Source organism: Myotis daubentonii, chromosome 5 (genome assembly GCF_963259705.1).
Source record: "Myotis daubentonii chromosome 5, mMyoDau2.1, whole genome shotgun sequence".
Classification (NCBI taxonomy): Eukaryota; Metazoa; Chordata; class Mammalia; order Chiroptera; family Vespertilionidae; genus Myotis; species Myotis daubentonii.
This window is the reverse complement of record NC_081844.1, coordinates 96629457-96650703: the sequence shown is the minus strand read 5'-3', so window position 1 is coordinate 96650703 and position 21247 is coordinate 96629457. Positions and strand designations below refer to the sequence as shown.

The window sequence follows — 21247 nt, the reverse complement described above, 5'->3', positions numbered from 1 at the left end:
GCTCATGGGTTTTGCAACCTTTTCTGCCAAGTCTCAAGAGCATGGGACAATAAAATTAAAGTCAATTCCTCATCTCTGAAAAGATTGCCATGAATATTCATTCCAGGCAAATGAGAGCCTTAAGAAAACATTCTACTTTGGAGGGGTGGATGCCAACTCCACCGCCTCTGTGGATCGAGCTGGCTGCTTAGCAAGTCACTGGATTGGAAGTTCCTAGGAAAGTTTTCCAATAAACTACATTTTCTCAGTGATGAGACTACAGGGCATTCTAGTAAATAAATAAACTCTGGCTAATGGGGAGCTGATGATAATGACAATAATTATTTGCTAGCATCTAGGGGACTATCTACCAGGCACAAAACACCAGTGGCCACATGCTTCATTTTGCCAGAAGTCTACAAGGTGGGCACCCACGGGGCAACCACGGCTTAGAGAGGGAAGGGTAAATGACTACTTCAAGCTCGCTCTAAGGGGTAGATGTGTAATTTAAACAGCTGGTTCTCTTTAGAGCAGGTGACATCAGAATCCCCTGTAATCTAATCCTATAACACGGAATGTTAAAATGCACCTAATATAATTGCATCTTTCTGGCTTTATTCAGAAGCTATGCGGGCTGGTGCGGACATCGTCTCCGCTGTAAGCATCAGCGACCCGCTCTGTGGAAATGCTCATCCATGGAGAGTTCTGGTTAATAAAATGCCGGAGAAGGAGAGTCTGCATCCTTTTCAAAGCCACACACAATGGAAATGGGAAAGAACCTTATACCCGAGTTTGTGGGATTTCACCTTGAGATTTAGAATGGGATTAGAACATTACTAAATTTGTGCATTTTAGCAACTGATCCAGTGTTGTTTCCTCAGCGAACTTGAATATAGGAGTGGGGAATAAAAGCGCAACAATGGCTCTCTAGTGAGGTCCCTTAACGGGACACCAACTGTTGTGAAAGCCTGGTTTGGGGGATAAAAGATGATCAATGCTGAACCCAGATCACCTCTACAGCTCCCCCAAACAAGTGAGGTATTGATCACAGCACAAAGAGATTTCAGAGGCGAAAGTAAGAGCAGCCCGGGACCCTGCTGATTGCCGTGCACACCACTAATTCACCTCAATGGGCAGGCACCTCTGAGCTCAATTAACCCTTATTCCCAAGGCCACCCATAAACCCCGCGGTAAACATGGCTCTCCTGGCCCTTGCTCTCTCTCTCTCTGTGAAATACATCATTTCTATTGGAGGCGGAGGGGCGATTCCCGATTATAAATTCACCTTGCTAATAAAGAGCCTGATGCTCCAATGCCGGTGAGCTGGCACTCGAATCTTGTAACATTGATCCTGTAAATCAGAAAATTTTAAACCGCTGAGGGCACGTGTGGTTTCTTCTGCCTTCCACGGCTATGGGGAGGAAATGTAAACGCTCAGGAGGTAGAGCAGGTGACATCAGAATCCCCTGGCGCCGCTGTCTGCACACAGAACCTTAGTTGTTAAATATGTACTGGAGGCTGAGCAGTTTCTTTCTCTCCCCCCTCCCTCCCACCCCCTCATTCTTCCCTCTCTTTTCCTCACCCCGACCATTGTTCAGAAGCAAATTGGAAATCTGGTAATTAGGCCCTGACTCACGGTGTAGTATTAGAGTCCCGAGCCAAAGTTCAACACCCTGAAATGAAATTTAAACCAATTAATCTGTTAGATTTTTATCGCTTGTCCGTGTTTTCTCAGCAATTCCCCCAGCACGTGGCCTTTGATCAACTCTCATGCAAACGCTAAAATGTGTGCCTGCTGCTAGCAAGATGGGAATGACATTAACATGGTACTCATAAAACAATCAGAGCAAAGAAGCCCTCAGACAGACAGGGCATAGTAATATTTAATAAAAGCGCACACATAATCTCCAGAATTAGCATTTTGTGCCTTGCAGTACCTTTGGGAGAAGAGCTTTTATTTGTGGAGTGATCATTATTATAACAAAGAAGAGCTACCTAATAATTTCCACTTTAACTCTGCAATGTGCCATGAGCATTTCAGAGCCATTATGCTAAACTGTGGTGGGGTAATCACGTTATTGTCATAGTGTGAAGGAAGGAAAATCTCCTCTATTTTGGTGGCTGTTGGGGGTGGGGGGAGAAGTAAAAAAAAAAAAAAAAAAGCAAAAATACCAACCCCTCGGAACTTTTGTGTTTAATAAGGTTTGCAAGCAGGAATTGGCTAGCAGTCCTTGTGGATACCTACCTAGACGTGTGAAAATTCATTGGTGAGGAAGAACATTTATTAATTAAATCAAGGTTTGGCTGGTAAAAGTGGTTTTGTATTCAAACCCCCTCTCCGTCCCCCATTTTGTAATGTTTTCTTGGCGATAGAATTTTATTGATTATTAGACTCCTGGGCTGGATTGAATTCTTTTATAACTCTTTTCACCCTCAAATTCCACTGACTACATCTTCTGCGACTATATTAAAAACTATCTTTCCTCCTCTTACCTCAGGGGTTCCCTGGGTATCCTGAGTGCAGGAGAAATAAGTCCTGGGCTCTTAGATGACTGAGCTTCCTCAGAGTCACCCAAAAGGAAGGGGGAAGGAGAGGCTCAGGTTCTGTTACTCAGCACAGCCTGGCTTCTAAAAAAATCACCGCCAGTTTGCTTTAAAAAGTACAATCTTCATCTCTCACAGAGCTAAATGTTCTGCTGTTATTTAATTTTTATGTATAATAACGCATTGCCTTAACATGTGCTCATTGAAAAAATTCAAACCCTACGGATGTCTACAGAGTCAGGTTTAATGGTCACCCTTCTCTGTCGGTCCCACGCCAGTCACATTCCTTTTGCATGTGGACCCACTGACAAGAGTTGGTGTACATCCTTCCAGACCTTTGTCTATCATACCTGTTCACAGGTAACTGCATACACGCACACACACATACATACAAGGTCACACTCATGCTCTCACATACTTATGCACATACAGGCTCATATATATCATTTTTAAATAAACAAGTTTACACTATCCTCCAGATTACAAATTACATTATTCCCTCCCTAATGTATTTTGACAGCTACCCATGTCAGTTTATAGAATTTCTTTTCATCTGTTCTAAGGACACTCCTAATATTCTATAGTATGGATGTACCATGGTTTATTTAATCACTCTCTAGCTGGGGGCACCTAGACTCCTGGATATTTTACTGTCAGTATTGCTGTGGACATTTGAGTACCTTAGTTTAGTCATATTTGCAAGTATTTCCTGGGCTGCGTTTAGTCTGGCAAATTCGTGTCTCAGGTGGAAGGGTAAAATGGTATTCTATGAGTTAAATCTACTCATAAACATTTTGTTTAGCCAACACAGTTTATTGAATTAGCTGCCAACATTTACAGATTTGGAAATTTCACAGAAAAATCTGGGTTCCCATCTTTTTTTCTGAAGTCCCACCCCCAGCCGGGGCCTGTGTTTGTGTGGAGTTACCGATGGCTGGAGCTGAGTTGCAGTGACACCTTTAGGTGGGGGATGTATTCAGCAAACCGTCATCCCATCAGCGTCCTGTCATTCCCCATTGCTTCTCCAGTTCCTAGTGTCAGTGGCCATCTCTCCATCTCATGCTTGTTCTGAGACCCTGCACTGTTTTATTCATCTGTGTTTCTTGACTTGACCTGTATGGATCTGTCAGTTCTTAACACCTGTTCTTGGGCCTGGTCTTTTTAGGTAGAGTATTTCCTACCTTGCACTATTGACATTTTAGAGTTCTTCATATTGGAGGACCATCGCAGGCAGAGTTAGAGATACTCAGCATTCTTAGCCTCCTGGCACTAAATGCCGGTACATCTCTTTCTCACCCCTCTCTCTCAGTGGCGCAGTCCATGATTCCTTTACATATTTTCCAAGCTTCCCACTGGGGAAGTACTATAGAGCTTCTGCTCAAGACTGCTAGGACATACAGATGTGTAAGAGCACCTCTAGAACCAGGCGAGGTCTAAACTTAGAAAGGGCTGCATGACTTACCTGTTCTAAAAATGGCGTCTAGTCTCCAGGCAGGGACAGTGGATGACAGTGAGTATTGAGGTGGGATGGACCAGGTGGTGAGAAGTGCCACTCTTTTCCTGGGGTACTTCCTTCAAGACTTTTTTTCTCCAAAAATCTAATAAGATAGTGTCATATATTGTCTCCTCACCAAACTTGTTGCTCTCTCTCTCTTCTGACAAGTTGCATCTAGCTTTGTTTCTGGACAGTTGCTCACAAAATTTGAAGACACAGTTTTTCTCAGGAAATGTTTGAAAGCACACACACAAACACATACACACACACACACACATTTACATGCCTTCTGTATCCTACAAATAACAAATGGAAAGAAGAGGAAGAGGGAGGGGCTCAAGTCTAAATCCAGCAGGTGTTGGCTATGCTGTTGTAACATCTTAACTATAGGTGAGTCTCAAAGATACACCAGCACATTCTGGCTCCTTCTGTACAATGATGAGAAAGCCTGGAGGAGACCATATTTATCTAAAGCAGTGGTTCTCAACCTTGGCTGCACATTAGAATCACTTGGGAATCTTTTTAAAATCCTGATTTCTGGGCCTCATCCTCCGGAAATTCTGTTTCTTTGTAATGGGGTGGGGCCACAACATTAGTAACAAAGAAACAGAATTTCCGGAGGATGAGGCCCAGAAATCAGGATTTTAAAAAAGATTCCCAGGTGATTCTAATGTGCAGCCAAGGTTGAGAACCACTGATCTAAAGAAACATACTTGTGTGACTAAACACAAAATAAGAATTTAAAAATGAAAAGAAATCCCCAGGCTAATCCATACATAAACGCCAAGACCATTTTGTGTTTTATGAAGGTAATCACAGGATCCACATTTATTAATACCACAGGGTTCTGCACTTTCCCATCAGGAGGGACGCGGTCCAGGCCAGTTCGGTTAAACCAATATTCCATTCTCCTCAGAAGTATCAAGAGAAAGAGCAAGACCTCTTCTACTCCACTGTAGCCACTGAATATACTGAGTGTGAAATTAAGAGTTAAGATTTTGAGACCGTAACTAGAATGTTTCCAAACTGCTTTTATTTGAAGAATTTTACATCATTGTGAAATGTAGTTTATTTCTCTCATAATTTGCTTGAAATCATACATCATAGTTTATCATTGATTTGGGGTACTTGATTATGCATGTTAACCTGTTTTACTTTTAGAGAAAAATGTTGCTTAAGAAAAAGCCCTAGGCCTGTGGAACTGTGAATCACAACCTTTATGTGTGTTAAAAATGGGACAGGAATTTCTCAAGTCATGAATCATTTACATTTTCTTGATTAATTATTTTGTTTTGGGGAGAAAGTGGAGGAGAAAAACGGCATCCGAGCTGCCCAGTTTGAGTTGTCAATGCATTACTCTGAGTTCAGCCAACGTGAAATGTTTAGTTTGGATATTTTCTAATTTCTCTGTGCAATTTTATAAGATTAATTTGAACCAAAATCAAACCCACTCTGCTTGTTTGTGTGGCTGCACGTGAGCAATGGTCCCACTGGGCTGGGCTTCATATTTTCTTTCTTGCAAAAGTTAAAGCATGACTTTTTGCCAAATTTGACAAAGTCCAACAATTTTTGCCAGTTTTTGGTCCCATTAAAATTAACTGGTGCTCGCATTGGCTTCAATACTTGAAAAGTCAGGCTTGGATACTTAATAAATTTTTTTATAGAGGAGGGTCTCATTTTCTCTCCTGGCACAACACATTCCTCACTCTAGAATTTTGCTTTGGTCGTGTTCATAAAAGTAATCATGGCAAAAGCAGCGTGGCATCGCAGAGTTAAAAATCCTCAGGGGAAGGAAGGTACCCTCTGAGACAGTTCTAAAACATAATCCTACAATTACATCTATGCCCAGCAATTCTCTTGAAAGTACACCATGCTCATCAGGCAAACCACCTCCAGTCTGTTTGGAATTACAGTATTTGCAAATTATTCCCCATCTCCAAGGGCCATTTATAATGGAAAAAGAAGAGATATGAAATTCTGAAAAAGTCAGTTCTAGGAGTTTATGCCTGGGAATGACAGCAAAACAAAGGTCATGAGACTCTCTGTGGTTCAGCCCTGACTCAGCTGTGCAGTTGCATAATTCACCCCAAGTGACCTGCACACTTTGCACCTCTAAGATGGAATCCATAACATTTAATGAAAACAATCTTAATGATTTTTAACGAGGAATGTTCTATGTTAGTGTTACAGACAAAAGGCTTTCAGCAAGAATAATTCTTTGCTTGTGCCTCCTTTCCTGCTTCCCATTGGACAGAAATGTTTATCTAAAAATCTATGAGCTTTATTTTCAGGATGTAGATTTCATTATGAAGCAATTTTGTAAGTTTTCCAGTGTGTTCCAAAAAATCATTCATTGTTCATTTTTCATAATCTGTAATATTTTCGTAAATTAAATATTCTATTTCATAAGATTTCAGGTTTGAAAATGATTTGGGGAAAACATGTCTCTCAATAGAAAGAATGAAAAGAATGCTTTTAAAAACTGAAATTGCACCCTAAGGTTTCTGGTCCTATGCAGCTAAGAAATGCTGAGATCTTTGCGGGACTTTTTGTTCGTGAAAAGATAAAAGATTTTTTTTTTCTTTTTCTCAAGTCTCCCATCATTAAAGTTTGATTCTAACAGCAGACTCCTTCTCTTTTTCATGTGTGTTGAAAAGCAGCTACTCCCTGTATCAAAGCCATCAGCCCGAGTGAAGGATGGACGACGGGAGGCGCGACTGTGATCATCATAGGGGACAATTTCTTTGATGGGTTACAGGTCATATTCGGTACCATGCTGGTCTGGAGTGAGGTAGGTGTTGTCTGAACATTAATATCTAATAGCTTGGTCTAGTGGAAGATACTGTCTACACTTGAATGTCTAATAGAGTGTGTGGAATTTGTGGTGCCACCCTGGGTGGGCCAGCACCAGTGTCCAGGACTCCGGCAAACTAGGCAAGATACGTTGGGCTTACCAGGAGGCAACCCTTTCCACTGAAATGACTTCCATCCCGTGACCCATTATCACTGGCAGAGTTTTTGTTTGGTCATTTGTCCTGTTGGGCTTGCCATGAGGTGGAGGTCTATTGGATATTGGCAGTTAGAAAGGAGATACGAGGTCATAAAATCTATAGGAAAAGCCTCGTCCAAACTCTAGCAAGGGAGTCATCTGTGGATGTTTGCAGGTGGAGTCTCTTGTAGGCCCATCCTCAAGGAGCACCATTCAAATGACAGTAATAATCTAGGGGTAGGTGGTCCTTGACTTATTCAGTGACTCAGAAACCTAGCGATTTGCTGGGGGAACCTGGGAGAACCAGACCTAGGAATTTACAGGGCTCAGGCATCTCAGTGCGTGACTGCAACCAAGCACTGTGATCGTTATTTTAACGTGCCAGTTGACTTGTGTAGCAAAAATCAAGTTAGCTCAAGATTGCAAACTGTAAACATCACCATTATATAGATGCCATGGCAAACTTGCCTTTGCTTTCTAAATTCTGAGCCTACACTTCCCAGCCAGCTAATCCCTTCTCTTTCACCTCACCAAAGCTTAGAATAAAAACAATGTTAGGGCTTCAAGGTACTATATATAGGGCCCATTCGTTCCATTCGCTTTGCAAGTGGTCATATGACCCGCTAAACTTAACTGAGATTTACTAGTACTATGAGCTACGCACTGTGCTGGGCTTGGCATTGATCATGTCACTCTTTCTACACCACGAGGTAAAGACTCTTACTTAGCATGTATCTCGTCTTGATAAGGATACTGAGGCTTAGAAATACATCCTTCCTTACACAACCTGAAAGCAGCCATCCAGCGCCCACGGAGTGAATGTGGTGTGCATGTGGCCATACAAAAAAGTCAGTAGGCAACTGGAGCTAGAACTCAGATTTTCTGTTTCCATTTCTAGAGGTTCTCCCACCACTGCTTATCCCATATAGAAGTTTTATGTGTGTTTTCTCTCCAGAGGGGCCATCGAGATAAGCAGAATACAGACTTCGATAGTTGATTATGTTTATCTTTCCAAAGCCGAGCCCTTCTTTTTAAGCTTTCTATGTGCACTTTTCACTGCCAGTGTCCACCCTGGCAAGCCCCTTGCCAGCCTGGTCTCTCCGTTTGTGTTTCTCATGCAGCCAGCAAACGGCATGTGCTTGGCTAGAGAATCAAAGCTATGGTAAAACTGAATCAGGAATGGGCTTCTTAGTTCCCCAGAGTAATTGTAGTCCAAGTTGGAACATCCCAGGCATGAAGGGTGGACTGAGCTCCCCATGCCGACTGCAGCCCATTCTCCGTCAGAACCATTGGGTTGTAAAATCAGAAGCATCACATACATGGCATGTTTGACTGCCAGCCGGGTATCTTCGTCCCTGTTGAAGACAGCAGTCTATACAAGCACAGCCTGAACCAGGTCTTGTGGGCTCTGTCTCCACCTCTTTCTATCCGTCATTCTGTTACTTATCCATGTCACTGCAGTCAGTGTAAGGTCTGAAGAGAAGTGGGGCTCAGAACAGGCAGTAAGTGTCATTGACCTCTGAGAATAAGGTGAGTTAATCTGAACTTTATTTAAAACCTTGTGCCAAAACAAGCCAATCAAACAAAGCACCCCTGCCTGTCTTAGCCCAAATGCACTACGCTGACTGTGGAATAAGTTCATCCACCCATCAGGAAGTCATTCACATGCGCCTCCACCTTGTTCACAGTCAGCTGAGTCAACCGAGTGTCAGAGGGCTTAAGAAACCTGCCCGACACCACACAGCCCAATAGTGATAGAGATGGGATTGGAGCTACAATGTACATTTTTACAGAGGAAATAAAAGCCCAGGTTAATGAGCAAGCAAATGGAATATTGAGAGAGAGAAGAAGAACAGAAAGAGGAGGAAAAAAACACACAGATGGCATCGTAGTGTAATAATAGTAGTAGTTAAGTACCTTTTATTTGGGTAAGGGCAAAATATATCAATCAATTTTGGGATCATTTTTCTAGGCTTCCATTGGATAGAATGAGAACTTGATACTGTGAATATTTAAGAGAAGATATTTATGAAAAACTTATAGAAAAATGCAGAGCATGACATTTTATTTAATGGTTATTGAGCATTTAGTTTTTGCCAGGTACTAAGTATTTGTTATGGCTCTCATGCAAGTCTTATAACATCTGTATACCATGTCATTCTCATTTTACTGATGAGGAATTGGCACTTGGGGAAGTTAAATGAGCTGTTAGTTATCAAATGGGATTTGAACCTAGACAGTCCAACTACAGGGCTCACCTTATTAACCGTCCATGATTTACCTTATGCCAAAATTTGACCCAAGGATTTTACCACTTTCTAGTTGTATATGTTTGTGGTGAAGCCACTGGCTGGGAGGGCGATTTAATCCTTATGAAAGGTACATGCCTTGTGTTGGGGGCAGAAGGCAGTCTTTTCCTTTGTTTTCATAAGTGATTTTAGGCAAAACAGTTAACCTGTTTGGACCTCATTGCTAGAGTAAGACCACTATCTATCTGAAGTCTTTGTCCCCTGGCCATGTGATCTCGAGGACATGCCACCTCTAAAATTGAGGTCTTCTAATTATTAATAAACTTTGATCTCTTCTCCATTTTCTCACTGGATAGCCTAAAGCCTTAGGAAGCAGACTTGTGGGTGAGGACAGGCAGGCAACATTTTAGATTAGCAACTGAGTCTTTTTTAGCTAAAGGATTTTTAAAAAGAGCTACAGAAAATAGGGCTGGCTTAATTTGCCCTCATCTGTGCTCTTTCCCTACCAACCCAATCTTTTGCAAATGACTAGTTCAGTTTAGCTCACTGACTGTCTCTTGAGGGTTGGGAAGAAGAAAGGTGGCACACCATTGCTCCTAACTCAGGGCTGCCTCCTGCGGGACCCCAAGTTTTGGTGAACTCCATGGCTTTTCTGTGAGTTTGGTTCACTGTCTTGTTACTTTTCCTTCATTGTTTCTAACCCTTTCTTTATTCTCTCTCTCTCTCTCTCTCTCTCTCTCTCTCTCTCTCTCTCTCTCTCTCTCATTTTTAAAACAGCTTATTTTATTGATATTCTTATGCTTATCTTGCCTTACCCCAGAAGACTTAAAAAATACACAAACCTGTAGACTGGCCGGTGTGGCTCAGTGATTGAGCATCGACCTATAAACTAGGAGTTCTTGGTTCGATTCCTGGTCAGGGTACATGTCTGGGTGTGGGCTTGATCCCCAGTAGGTAGCAGGTAGCCCATCAGTGGTTCTCTCTCATCCTTGATGTTTCTTCCTCTCTTTACCTCTCCCTTCCTTTCTAACATAAACCCAAGAAAACCAACAGGGTGGATGCGTCCTAATTTTTAATGTGAGTTGAGTATTTTCTTGGTCAGAGATGTACTTGGTTGCTTTTGATTTCCCACCAACATGTGATTTGGAGGAGGAAGGGGCTCCTGCTACCAGTTTGTAAATATAATCATTATTTTAGTATCTCTTTCTGAATTCCTGTAATTTCTCAACAATTAGTACTGGCTGGCTTGCCTCTAGGTGTCTAGCTCTGGGCTAGGTACTATGGGTGATTAAAATTAGGCTTGTGGAAGCTGGCGTTTCATTTGGAAAAACAACTTGGTCCCATGAAACAAATTAGAGAGTTTCATAATATGTTTATATAATCCAGTGTTCAATTTGCAGTTGCAAATTTGAGGCAAGGTTCTAGAAGGCAGAGAGAGTGGTGTAGTCAGAAGTAGGCTGTTCGAATAACCAGTCAAGCTTCCTGTTACATATGGGTGGGTCTCTGTGCTAGACAATTGAGGCTCTCATAGTCCTTTTATTTAATCACTGAACTCTCACAGAAAATTCATACAGTTTAAGGTATTTAAGCTGCTGGTAAAGAAAGTACAGTGGTGGGATTGGCGAGGAGCAGAGGGTGCAGAGAACTGCAGATGACTATCACCCCAGCAAAGGCTGAGACTGCGTGGGGGTAGCAGTGGGCAAGGAGCCAGTCAGGAGACCTGCATACTAACTGCAGTCCTTCCGTTGTTTAGTCAGAGTATCCAGATTTTAGTCAGTGTTGGTCATTGGGCCTCAGTTTCCCCATCTGAAAATGAGGGGCTTAGATTAAATCCTCTTTGAAATCAGCTACAATTCTAGTAATTCCTTCTGTCTAGAGTTGACTCCCTTGAGGCTCCCTCCAAAGTTAGAGGGGGGGGTTGAGGTGAATGATGATGGCTTCTTTTCTTCCACTATTTTTTCTACTTTTAGAGCAAGCACACTTGCAATATGCAATTATCATGTTTATTTGCAAAAGGCTTCTTTGAACTTCATCAAAACCATTTAATTAGCCACAGAATTGGATCTCCCTCTTGATATGTGCTTAGTCAATATTTTCCCCCCTCTTCATTTCAGATTCTGGTATCTGATATAAACCTGAGAGTTATACCTCCATGTTGCTCTAATTCATCTTCCAGGTAGTTCTATGGAATATTGTATACCAGCTCTTTAGATATCAATAGGTACCCTATGGGAGACAAGGGAGGGAGGTTTTTCTGCATAAGTTTGGGAAAGGTTGAGTCAAATAATTCAACCGGTCCTTGGTCTAGGACTTTGCAGAGCTTTGTTGAGATTGTCATGCACTATGAACACCCAAAACATAGTACATGGCACATCCCAAATTTTAGTGACCACAGAGCCTTTTTGCAGGGATCACCTTCAGCAAGATATATTGGTGATGGATGTGCACTTGGATTTCATGTTAATTAAATAAAGTCATGAAATTCAATCATGAGGTGGTTGGGCTGGGGTGGAGGTGAGGGAATCGTCTGAAATATTTGCAGAGTATTATTCAGATCAGACCAGGAATATTTAGAGCCATTATTCTTTAATGCTGTGAGGCTCTGAACAGAATTTCGTTCATGTTTTGCATCTAGTTTGAGTCAGTGCATACTTGCCATTAGAGGCCATGCGACTGTGTAGGACAGGAATATTTAAAGGTCGCCAGGGCCACTTGGCTCAGATGGGAGAAGCCAGAATTTCATCCCCGTATGCACAAATTAGTTGAACATTTTCTCCAACTGCATTCCCAGAGAGGTAGGGAGGAGTCACAAGGAGACACTGTGGAGGAAAACCGATGGGTGAATGTGGTTGGGTAAATGGCAATTTGGGGGCTGAGGAGCGATTTTGCTTCTTGGGTCCAAAAGTTGGATAACGGGGTTTTAAATGCAGTTCTTGATTGCTTTCCTTTTTCCTATCTCCACTTTTGATGCTTGTTTGTGTACAGAGCTCAGAGGAAGGATTGTAAATAAAAATCCCCCAGTATTTGTTCCTCTGTGACCTTAAAGAATGAGTGGCTACAACTCATATATGTTCCCACTGGAAGTTTCCCAGGCCTTTTATCTGCCCTCGATTTTTACTGAACCACATGGAGAGAGTCACACACTCAGGGCTTAGAGGAACCTCCCCAGGCATCAAGGGCAGCTGCTTTATTTTGGAAGTGAGGAAAAAGAGGTTCCAGAGCCGTACAGTGACTTGCCCTGGGAATGCATTAGCTACTTAATGCTGGGATTACAGCCCAGTGCTCCCGGCACCGACCTCCCCCACCCATTCAGCTTCCTCTCGAATCTGGTCTTCTCATGGTATCCCATTGGCTTTTAATATACTTCCTATTAACATACTGCCTATACTTCCCAAATTTTACATGGCATTGACACTCTAACTCTCATTATCTCTACCACATTTATATGAGAAACAATTCCATTAAAATAAAAAAGAAAATTACGAAGGGTGGAGCAGGACACCCTCTCAAATATCATCTATTTGAAAATGTTATAATGTAAATATCTATGTCATTTATTTTACCTGTATTGAGGCTTACAAGTGTAAGTTTAATTCAAAGTTGATTAAAGGCATGGGTTTACAATAATTCATTGTCACCTACATTTTCCTAAATATGTAAGTTGTCAAGTCTATATTGATTCTATACTTACTGATTACCTACTAAGTGGAAGATTCTTAATGCAAAATTATAAACTTTATTTTTAAAGACTAAAAGGAGCAGTCTGAATCAGTTGTGTTAAATTTGGAATATGACTTTGAAAAACACCTTTCAAGCCCAACTTATTTTTATGGGAAATCATTTCAGAATGAGCCAGCATATTAAAAAACAGATTAAAAATAGTCTAATGGCCTTTTTAATATGGTTACAGTTACAACCATGCTCACCTTATTCCTAAAAATGCTTTAGTCTATATTTTTTTATTTTTAATGGCTAAGGTGCTTGAAATTTATCCTCTACATTCGTAATTATGGGATACTTAAAAACGACTTTAAGATGACATTTTCAGCTCATTGTTTACGGCACCTTCAGGAGGTACATGCATGTGCCTATAACTTGAAAATGGAAACCGTGGAAGTGTAATGGGTTCTAATTTGAACATGACTCAAACACAGAGTTTACACCTGACTACAGTCATGTAACTCCTGTGAAGAAGATAGTTACCAGTATAGTGTTGTGTTTATTTCATACTAGAGGCCCAGTGCACGGATTCATGCATGGGTGGAGTCCCTCAGCCTGGCCTGCACCCTCTTGCAATCCAGGACTCCTCGGGGGATGTCAGACTGCCAGTTTTGGCCTGATTCCTGCAGGCCAGGCAGTCTGACATCCCCCCGAGGGATGTAGCAGTGCTGAAGTGGCAGGTGGCCAGGGAGAAGCCCCAGTCGGTGCTGGGCGCAGCTCCGCTGCTGCTCATCCGGCCCTGCTGTGCCCACTGCCGCCGCCACTGCCCAGTAGTGCTGCCGTGGAGGCAGGCGAGGCTCCCGCCACAGCAGCCGCACTTGCCAGCTGTGAGCCTGGCTTCTGGCTGAGCGGCGCTCCCACTGTGGGAGCTCACTGGCCACCAGGGGGCAGCTCCTGTGTTGAGCATCTGCCTCCTGGTGGTCAGTACACATCATAGCGACTGGTTGACCGGACATTCCGGTTGTTTGGTCCTAATGGTTGTTTAGGCTTTTATATATATAGATGTGTGGTCAGTGCTAATTGCTGGAATGGCTCCTGGTGGTCAGAACTAACCTTACTGTCTTCCTTTTTCTTAAAGCTCCTTGGTTTGGGATTTCGGCACTCCCCTCAAGGCTCTGCCCTTTCTTTTCAACATCCTTGCCCCCTAGGCATCTTAACACATTGTTTGCGGGTAGTTTTTATCACGCGCTAACAGGTGGCTCGGGCCATTTTTGCCAATTTTTTGCGCAAATGGCAACGTCCAGTAAAATTACGATAACTTTAGTTTACGTATTTATACGTTACCCGCATTCTACCGCTAGTCTATAAAAGACATATTAATACGTGTCCCGCGCTCTACTACCAGTCAACGTAAAACGTATAAATACGTTTCCCGCATACAATGTGTTAACTTATGCTCCAGGCACATTGAGGTGTTGGCTGCTCCTTTTACCCATAGTGAGTTTTCGCCTCTGCATGCTTGTCTTGCTTATGCCATTTCTCCATCCACAATGCTTTTCCCTTCTTTCTGCGCCCAGTCTTCTGTTCTTTAAGATTCAATAAAATATCACTTTTGACCGTGAAGTCTTCCTGCACAGCTCCAGGTTTTGTTTTCTCTTCTTTCTAAATTCCTATATGACCATATAAGGTTCCTTATACTTTCTATCTTTAATGTTATTTAAGGGCTGCTCTCTCCTTCAGAGGGAGGGTCCATGCTGCATTCAGCTTAGTCTCCTACAGTGTCTAGCACAGAGCCTTGCACACCAAAGACATTAATTTATACAAATTTATATGAAACATTGTTGAATGATATTAATTAATCAATTAATTAATTCAAACAAATGCTCCTCATTAGCAACTGTTGTGCTCAATGATGCCCTAAAGTGTCAGTACCAGACAGACAGATTGCAGTTTAGTTTTTGTAAATGCATTTGTGGTTAGGTAGTTTATATTTAGATATATTTGTTGTACAATAAGGCTGCACATAAATAACTCCATGTAAATCTGTTGGTTATGGTGAGGATTAAGTAGAAATAAAACTAACACTTTGTAATGATTGATGCCAGTGGGGCCTCCTCCTAACTCATTGCAGGCATTATGTCAATTAATCCTTATAATAACACTAATTATATAGCTGGCCCCTTTTCCCTACCCCACATCCCTTCCCAGATAATGAAACTAAAGGTTAGAGAGGTAGGGGTTGAGTGACTTTCCAAGGGCCCACAGCTGATAATTTGCAAAGCCTCAACTTGAACCCAAATCCACCTGACTCCAGAGCCAACTCTTACCATTTAATAAGAATGTAGTGGCCCTAACCAGTTTAGCTCACTGGATAGAGCGTCAGTCTGCAGACTGAAGGGTCCCAGGTTCGATTCCGGTCAAGGGCATGTAACTTGGTTGCGGGCACATCCCCAATGGGTAGTGTATGGAGGCAGCTAAATCGATGTTTCTCTGTCATCGATCTTTCTAACTCTCTATCCCTCTCCCTTCGTCTCTGTAAAAACTCAATAAAATATATATATATCTTACCTAATAATAGACAAACATGGTAATTGACCATACCTTCGCTATGCCTCCCATTGGCTAATCAGCGAGATATGCAAAATAACTGCCAACCAAGATGGCGGCCGGCAGCCATGGAGCTGGAACGAGCAGTAGACTTGCTTGCTTCAGTGATGGAGGAAGCCAAGGTTCCCCGCCTGCCGTGGCCTGCTCTAAGCTACACTCAAAGCAATAAAGTTTTAATTATAGAAGCTAAATAAACCCCAGATACCTGCTTTCAGCTGGCTGTGGCCACGGAGCTGGAGCGCGCAGGAGGCTTTCCCTCCCACCCGCCCTGGCTGGCTCTGAGCTCCACTCAGGCAACAAAGTTTCAATTATAGAAGGTAAATAAACCCCAGATACTTGCTTTCAGCTGGCCGTGGCCATGGAGCTGGAGCCTTGGGTTGCCCCTGGCTATGGAGGAAGCCAAGCCCCGGCTGGCTCTGAGCTCCACTCCAGGCTACAAAGTTTCAATTATAGAAGGTAAATAAATCCCAGAAAAAAGAAAAAAGAAAAAAAGGAGAGGCTGGGAGCTTCACTTGCTGGGGATGCTTGGCCAGCCTGAAAACGGCCCTTAGCCCTTCACCCAGACTGGCCAGGCACCCCAGTGGGGACCCCCACCCTAAAGGTGGTGTGGCCAGCCTGAAAACAGCCATCAGCCCCTCACCCAGGCTGGCCAGGCACCCTAGTGGCACCCCAGTGGGGACCCCCACCCTGAAGGGCAAACCAGCTGGCCCCCACCCATGCACCAGGCCTCTATCCTAGATAATAAGAGGGTAATATGCAAACTGACCCTAACAGCAGAAAGACTGGGAATGACTGGTCACTATGACACACACTGACCACCAGGGGGCAGACGCTCAATGCAGAAGCTGCCCCCTGCTGGTCAGTGCACTCCCACAGGGGGAGCTGTGCTCAGCCACAAGCCAGGCTGACGGCTGCCAGTACAGCGGTGGTGGTGGGAGCCTCTCCCACCTCCTCAGCAGCACTAAGGATGTCAGACTGCAGCTTTGGCCTGCTCTCCACTGGCAAAAGGACATCCCCCGAGGGCTCCCGGGCTGCCAGAGGGATGTCTGATTGCCAGCTTAGGTCCAATACCCCGGGGAGCGGGCCTAAAACAGCAGGTGGTCATCCCCTGAAGGGTCCCAGACTGCGAGAGGGCACAGGCTGGGCTGAGGGACACCCCCCCATGCAAAAATTTTTGTGCACCGGGCCTCTAGTGTGTATGTATGTATATATATATATATATATATATATATATATATATATATATATATATATATATATATATAAATGTAGTGAAACCTCATTTATCCAGAGAAGAGTGTGACAATGACCTTAACCCTCCCAAATTCAGCATGACATCAGAAATCAGCAAAAAAAGTAAACACATAAAATAAAAGACTTTAGGGTAACCAGAACAGTAATTTCTAACAAACTATGTTATCTTTTTCCCCAGCTCACAGCAAAGGAACGAGCTAGAGGCAGATGGTTAGAAGCAGGTTTGGGGACAGCAGAGGTGACAGCTTAGTGTCTAGGGCAGAAATGGAGCAACCTATAAAGCAGATAAAGAACTTGATTCCTCTGGAGCACATTAATGACGGCTCACAATGACAGGGGCCCCGAGTCATCATGTGTTCTCTCTAACAGTGACGTGTGTGATGCATCCACGTACGGCTTCCAGTGAGAGCAGTTGGGATGGCACAGTATTCAGAGGGGTTTGGCTTTGGTTTCCTGTGCGGCTCACTTCCTGAAGGGATGTGCTAAACGAGGAATTACTGACTATATATGCAAGTATAATGTACGCAGTATGCACATATGAACTAAAGCACACACAAAACAAGTTGAGTCTCTGTTTAGTATTTTGATGTCCTTCTCTTAGAGCTTTGAAAGACCCTACAAGTCTTGCTGAAAGGTGAATTAATTCCCTGCTTCCCCATCTGTCAGCCTTTTGGTTCTTAGAGTTTTCTTTCCTAATTCCATAGGCAAAGATTCGGCCCACAGACTGCCAACATTGTGAACAAACATTCAGCCTCTTCCATAAATGTATCCGGCTTTGTTTTTTCTTTCTTTTATATTTTAATTTCCAAACAAACAAGCAGGAGCCCAGGACCCTAAGCCAGGCGCGATTTAGGAATGATGTCCCTTCTTGACTGAACTTAGAAAAACAAGCCTTGAGAAAGAGCTCATTGTGCTGTTTCAGACCACAGGGCCTGGCGTTGCCGGGTCCAGTCCCTCCTCCTGGAATACTGCGGACCTCAGGAACTCACAGCGCTTCTCCAGCTCCCAGATGGTCAGGATGGGTTCCAGTCTTTAATGGGCCCAATTGGCTCGAGATTTACGTCCTGGGAAGAGAGCTGGAGAAAGTTTATTTAAAAAATAAATTACCAAAAAAAAATAAATAAATCAACCCACAAAACCAAAGGTAGTTGAAGTATAATGTATTCCGTTTAGCTCCCCACCCCCACCCCCGCCCCCAAAGCTGTTATTTTGAAAGATGATCTTGTTGCTGTTTTGTTTTGTACTGTTAACTGCATTGACTTAGGGGCCTGGGTAGTTTATTTGGTAAGAAGAATTGGGTGGTATGTTTTTGCAAATGCTTATGGAGGCTGCCAGGAAGTTTGTGGAGATGAAGTAAAAATGATTTTTTTTTCTTTAGTAACAAGATTTTTGAATGGGGTGGTATTGATTATTTCTTTTTGTAGGTTGATAAGGGACTTCATTGAATCTTTATCCTAATTATTAGGGGTGGTTAATGGCATCACGGAATTTATTCATTCAGCATTTCAATAAGTACAGGGTGAGGCAAAAGGGGGTTTACAGTTGTTTGTATGGAAAGTATGATTAATAAATAATAATACAAGAATGAACCCTGTGCTTCACGTACTCACAACTGTAAACCTACTTTTGTCCCACCCTGTGTTTATTGAGTGTCTACTAGTACCAGGTACTGGTAAAACTGGAAACACCATAGTGAAATCAAGACAAAGTTTATATCCTAATGGGCTTATTTTCTAGTTGTGGGACACAGACAATAAGATAGGAAGATATATCTACACCTCCGTACTCTGTATCTGTGTCTATGTCCATATGAGAGGGATTTCAGACAGTTATAAGAAATTCTGCTAACTACTCAAAAGCTAGCTTTCAAATTCCTCATTTAACTCAGTCCCTGAGACTTTATGTTCAACAGTCTCCTCTGACATTCATCCATAGAGTTTATCTCTGGGAATTCATGTAACCCAACATATTTTGCTAAACATTGGTTTAAATTTATGTTGTTGAAAGGACAAAGGGAAACCAGAATGTTTGTGAAACAGTAACTGCCTCCACTGGCGTTCTCTCACGTTCCCTGAGAAATCATAGACTGCCTTTGAGACAGGCAGTTCTTGGGAACAAAAAAATCTGTGTTATGAAACCAAGAGAAGTCTGATTAGGGAGCAAACCAGAATACACCGAGGGCCTCAGAAAAGCTGGTGTCCCCTGATTTATGTCGTATCCACTTCGGGGGAAACAGAGATATAATACGGAGGTTCAGCCAGGACAGTCGCCACGAATATATACTTTTCATATTTCAGCTTCCTTCAGGAACTCCCGAAGATAATTTTTTTTTTAAATGCCGTCATTAACTACAGAAAGATGAATGTTCCAGAGTGTAGAGAAAATCAGTGTTCTTGTTCGCTCACTACCACTGTGTTGTCTCTTTAAAAATCCTTGGATGATTTGGTTCTGAAGCTTTAATTATGCTGGTATGTTATGGTTTCCTTAGTTAAGTGTCTGCTTCATGTCCAGCACTCAGCACCCCCTGCCTATCTCAAAAGAGATGGATATTATTATCCTAATTGAGGAGGAGGGAGAATGCTGTGAGAATTATTAATACATAAATTAAAAAATTAATCTGGAAAGTGCTTTAGGATCCCCAAAGAGCTCTTCCCAAACACAAAGCATCTTTCACATTATTGTAAGTATTCCCACAGCGCAGATAGGCTGGGGCAGTAATGAGATGACTAAACTGAGGCACCGAGGGTGACAGTGGGAGAGTGGGCCAGCACACCTTAGAACCCAGGCCTTTGGATGGGTAACACCTAAAACTCACCCTACCAGGGACCACTTTAGGCGTTTTCTAGTCATTAGTGTTAACTTTTCCCAGAGAAAATACTTTTCCTTCATTTTACCTCTTCTCTGTAAGTCTTTGCTTATTTTGAACTTTTTGAAAAAAATAAACTTTTTCGTGTTGAAAGTGATTAAGGCTAAAATATTAAATCCTAAGGCCAGTAATGAAAAATCACTGGTGTGCTTTCTAGTAATCCCAGTTATTCTTTTGGCTTTGTGGCTTGGAACTTCAATTTGCATTTATTTCATATAGACCCACTGGTTGGAAAACATGCATAAAGGCTTATCTTGGAATGGCTCTTTTGTTTTGCTAAGAACTCATTCTCAGCTAGCCTCTCACCCATGAGAAGGATTTTTTTTTTTGGTTGTTTTTTTTTTTAGGACCTACTATGTTCCCAGACAGAATCTTTGAAGATGTAGGAGAAGCTGAGGACCCAGTCTGCCCTCTCAGGGGTTGAGCTAGGGGGAAAAGCACACAAACCAGCAATTATGGAAAAGCAACAGACAATATTGGGGAGGGACAGCCTTGGTCGTATAAGTATGGTCGGTTGTTGGTCAGGCAGGCTTGCCACTTCTGATTGGTTCCCTGAGCATATTTCTTAACTCGCCTGAAACTCATTAGCTAATGCCCATACCTGCCCCTCATACTAGAGAACAGTAGTCACCGAAGCAGCTTCACACAGTACTTGGCACATAATGAGAAGACAGCAAAAGGCCATTGCTGCAGAAGTCACAGTGGAGGTCGTCACCACCGCCCATTCAGTGTGTGCTAGAGGGTTAGAGATAGTGCGTGCCACTGGCTCTCAGAGAAGGAAGTAGTTCCCAATTGCCCTTTCCCCCAGAATTCTACATGTGTTCATTAACAGTTATTTAAAAATGCTAGGTACTCCCATTTACCTCCATGCAGGTCACACTTCTGCAAGAGGCTTTTGTCCTCTCCCATGCTCCTCTCTGGGCTGCCAGACTTTGCAGACTGTCTCTTTTGGAGTTGTGCATCCACCTCCATACACCCTCCCGCTCCCTCCCCCTTGCCCCCCGCCCCTCGCCCTGTCCCCCCCCCCCACACACACACACAATCTTCTGTGCATTCATAGAAAAGAGAAAAGTTCCTCTCTCCTGTTTCTTGCACTTCTGTTGAGGACAGGCGCTATCCACCGCCCCCTCTCACATGTTCCATCTCTCTCACAGCCACAATAGCTTCACTTTGCACCCAGAGGTCATAGCGATGTGCCTCACCTGGCCCAGCCCCATGGGATACTTCTGCTCTTGTGCTCTGAGTCTGGAGAAGAAAATGCTCAGCAGACAAGGAGCTCGGCCAGGCAGCCTCTCCTGGGGCCTTGCAGAGACCATGTGTGTTTCCTTCATTGTCATGGAACATTTTAAAATGATTTCTTCTGATTACAATGTTAATGAATTCTTATTGCTGAGAAGTTAGTGAACTCAGAGAGGTATGCAGAGGAAAATTAAATGACCCATAACTTTACCATCTAGTGGTACCTCTCTTGATACTTTGATGAGTAGAGGGATGTTTAGGCAAGGCATAGCATGGACAAAACAAAGATGTCAGGCAAGGATTGATATTTTTATGTATCCACATGCCATACTTTCCAGAATGTCTAAAGGCAACATGGGAAGTAA

The 21247-nt window shown here is 42.9% G+C and overlaps 1 protein-coding gene across 4 annotated transcripts in view; it reads left to right on the top strand.

The window, feature by feature from the left end:
- Positions 1-21247, top strand: part of EBF1 (EBF transcription factor 1) — a 391814-nt gene that overhangs the window by 282209 nt on the left and 88358 nt on the right. For 2 of the 4 annotated variants that reach the window (XM_059699069.1, XM_059699067.1), the window contains exon 9: positions 6679-6809. In XM_059699069.1, the coding sequence (XP_059555052.1) occupies positions 6679-6809 (131 nt within the window). Of the gene's footprint in view, positions 1-6675; positions 6810-21247 lie in introns of all 4 variants that reach the window. The other 2 variants (XM_059699068.1, XM_059699066.1) reach the window with 1 other exon arrangement.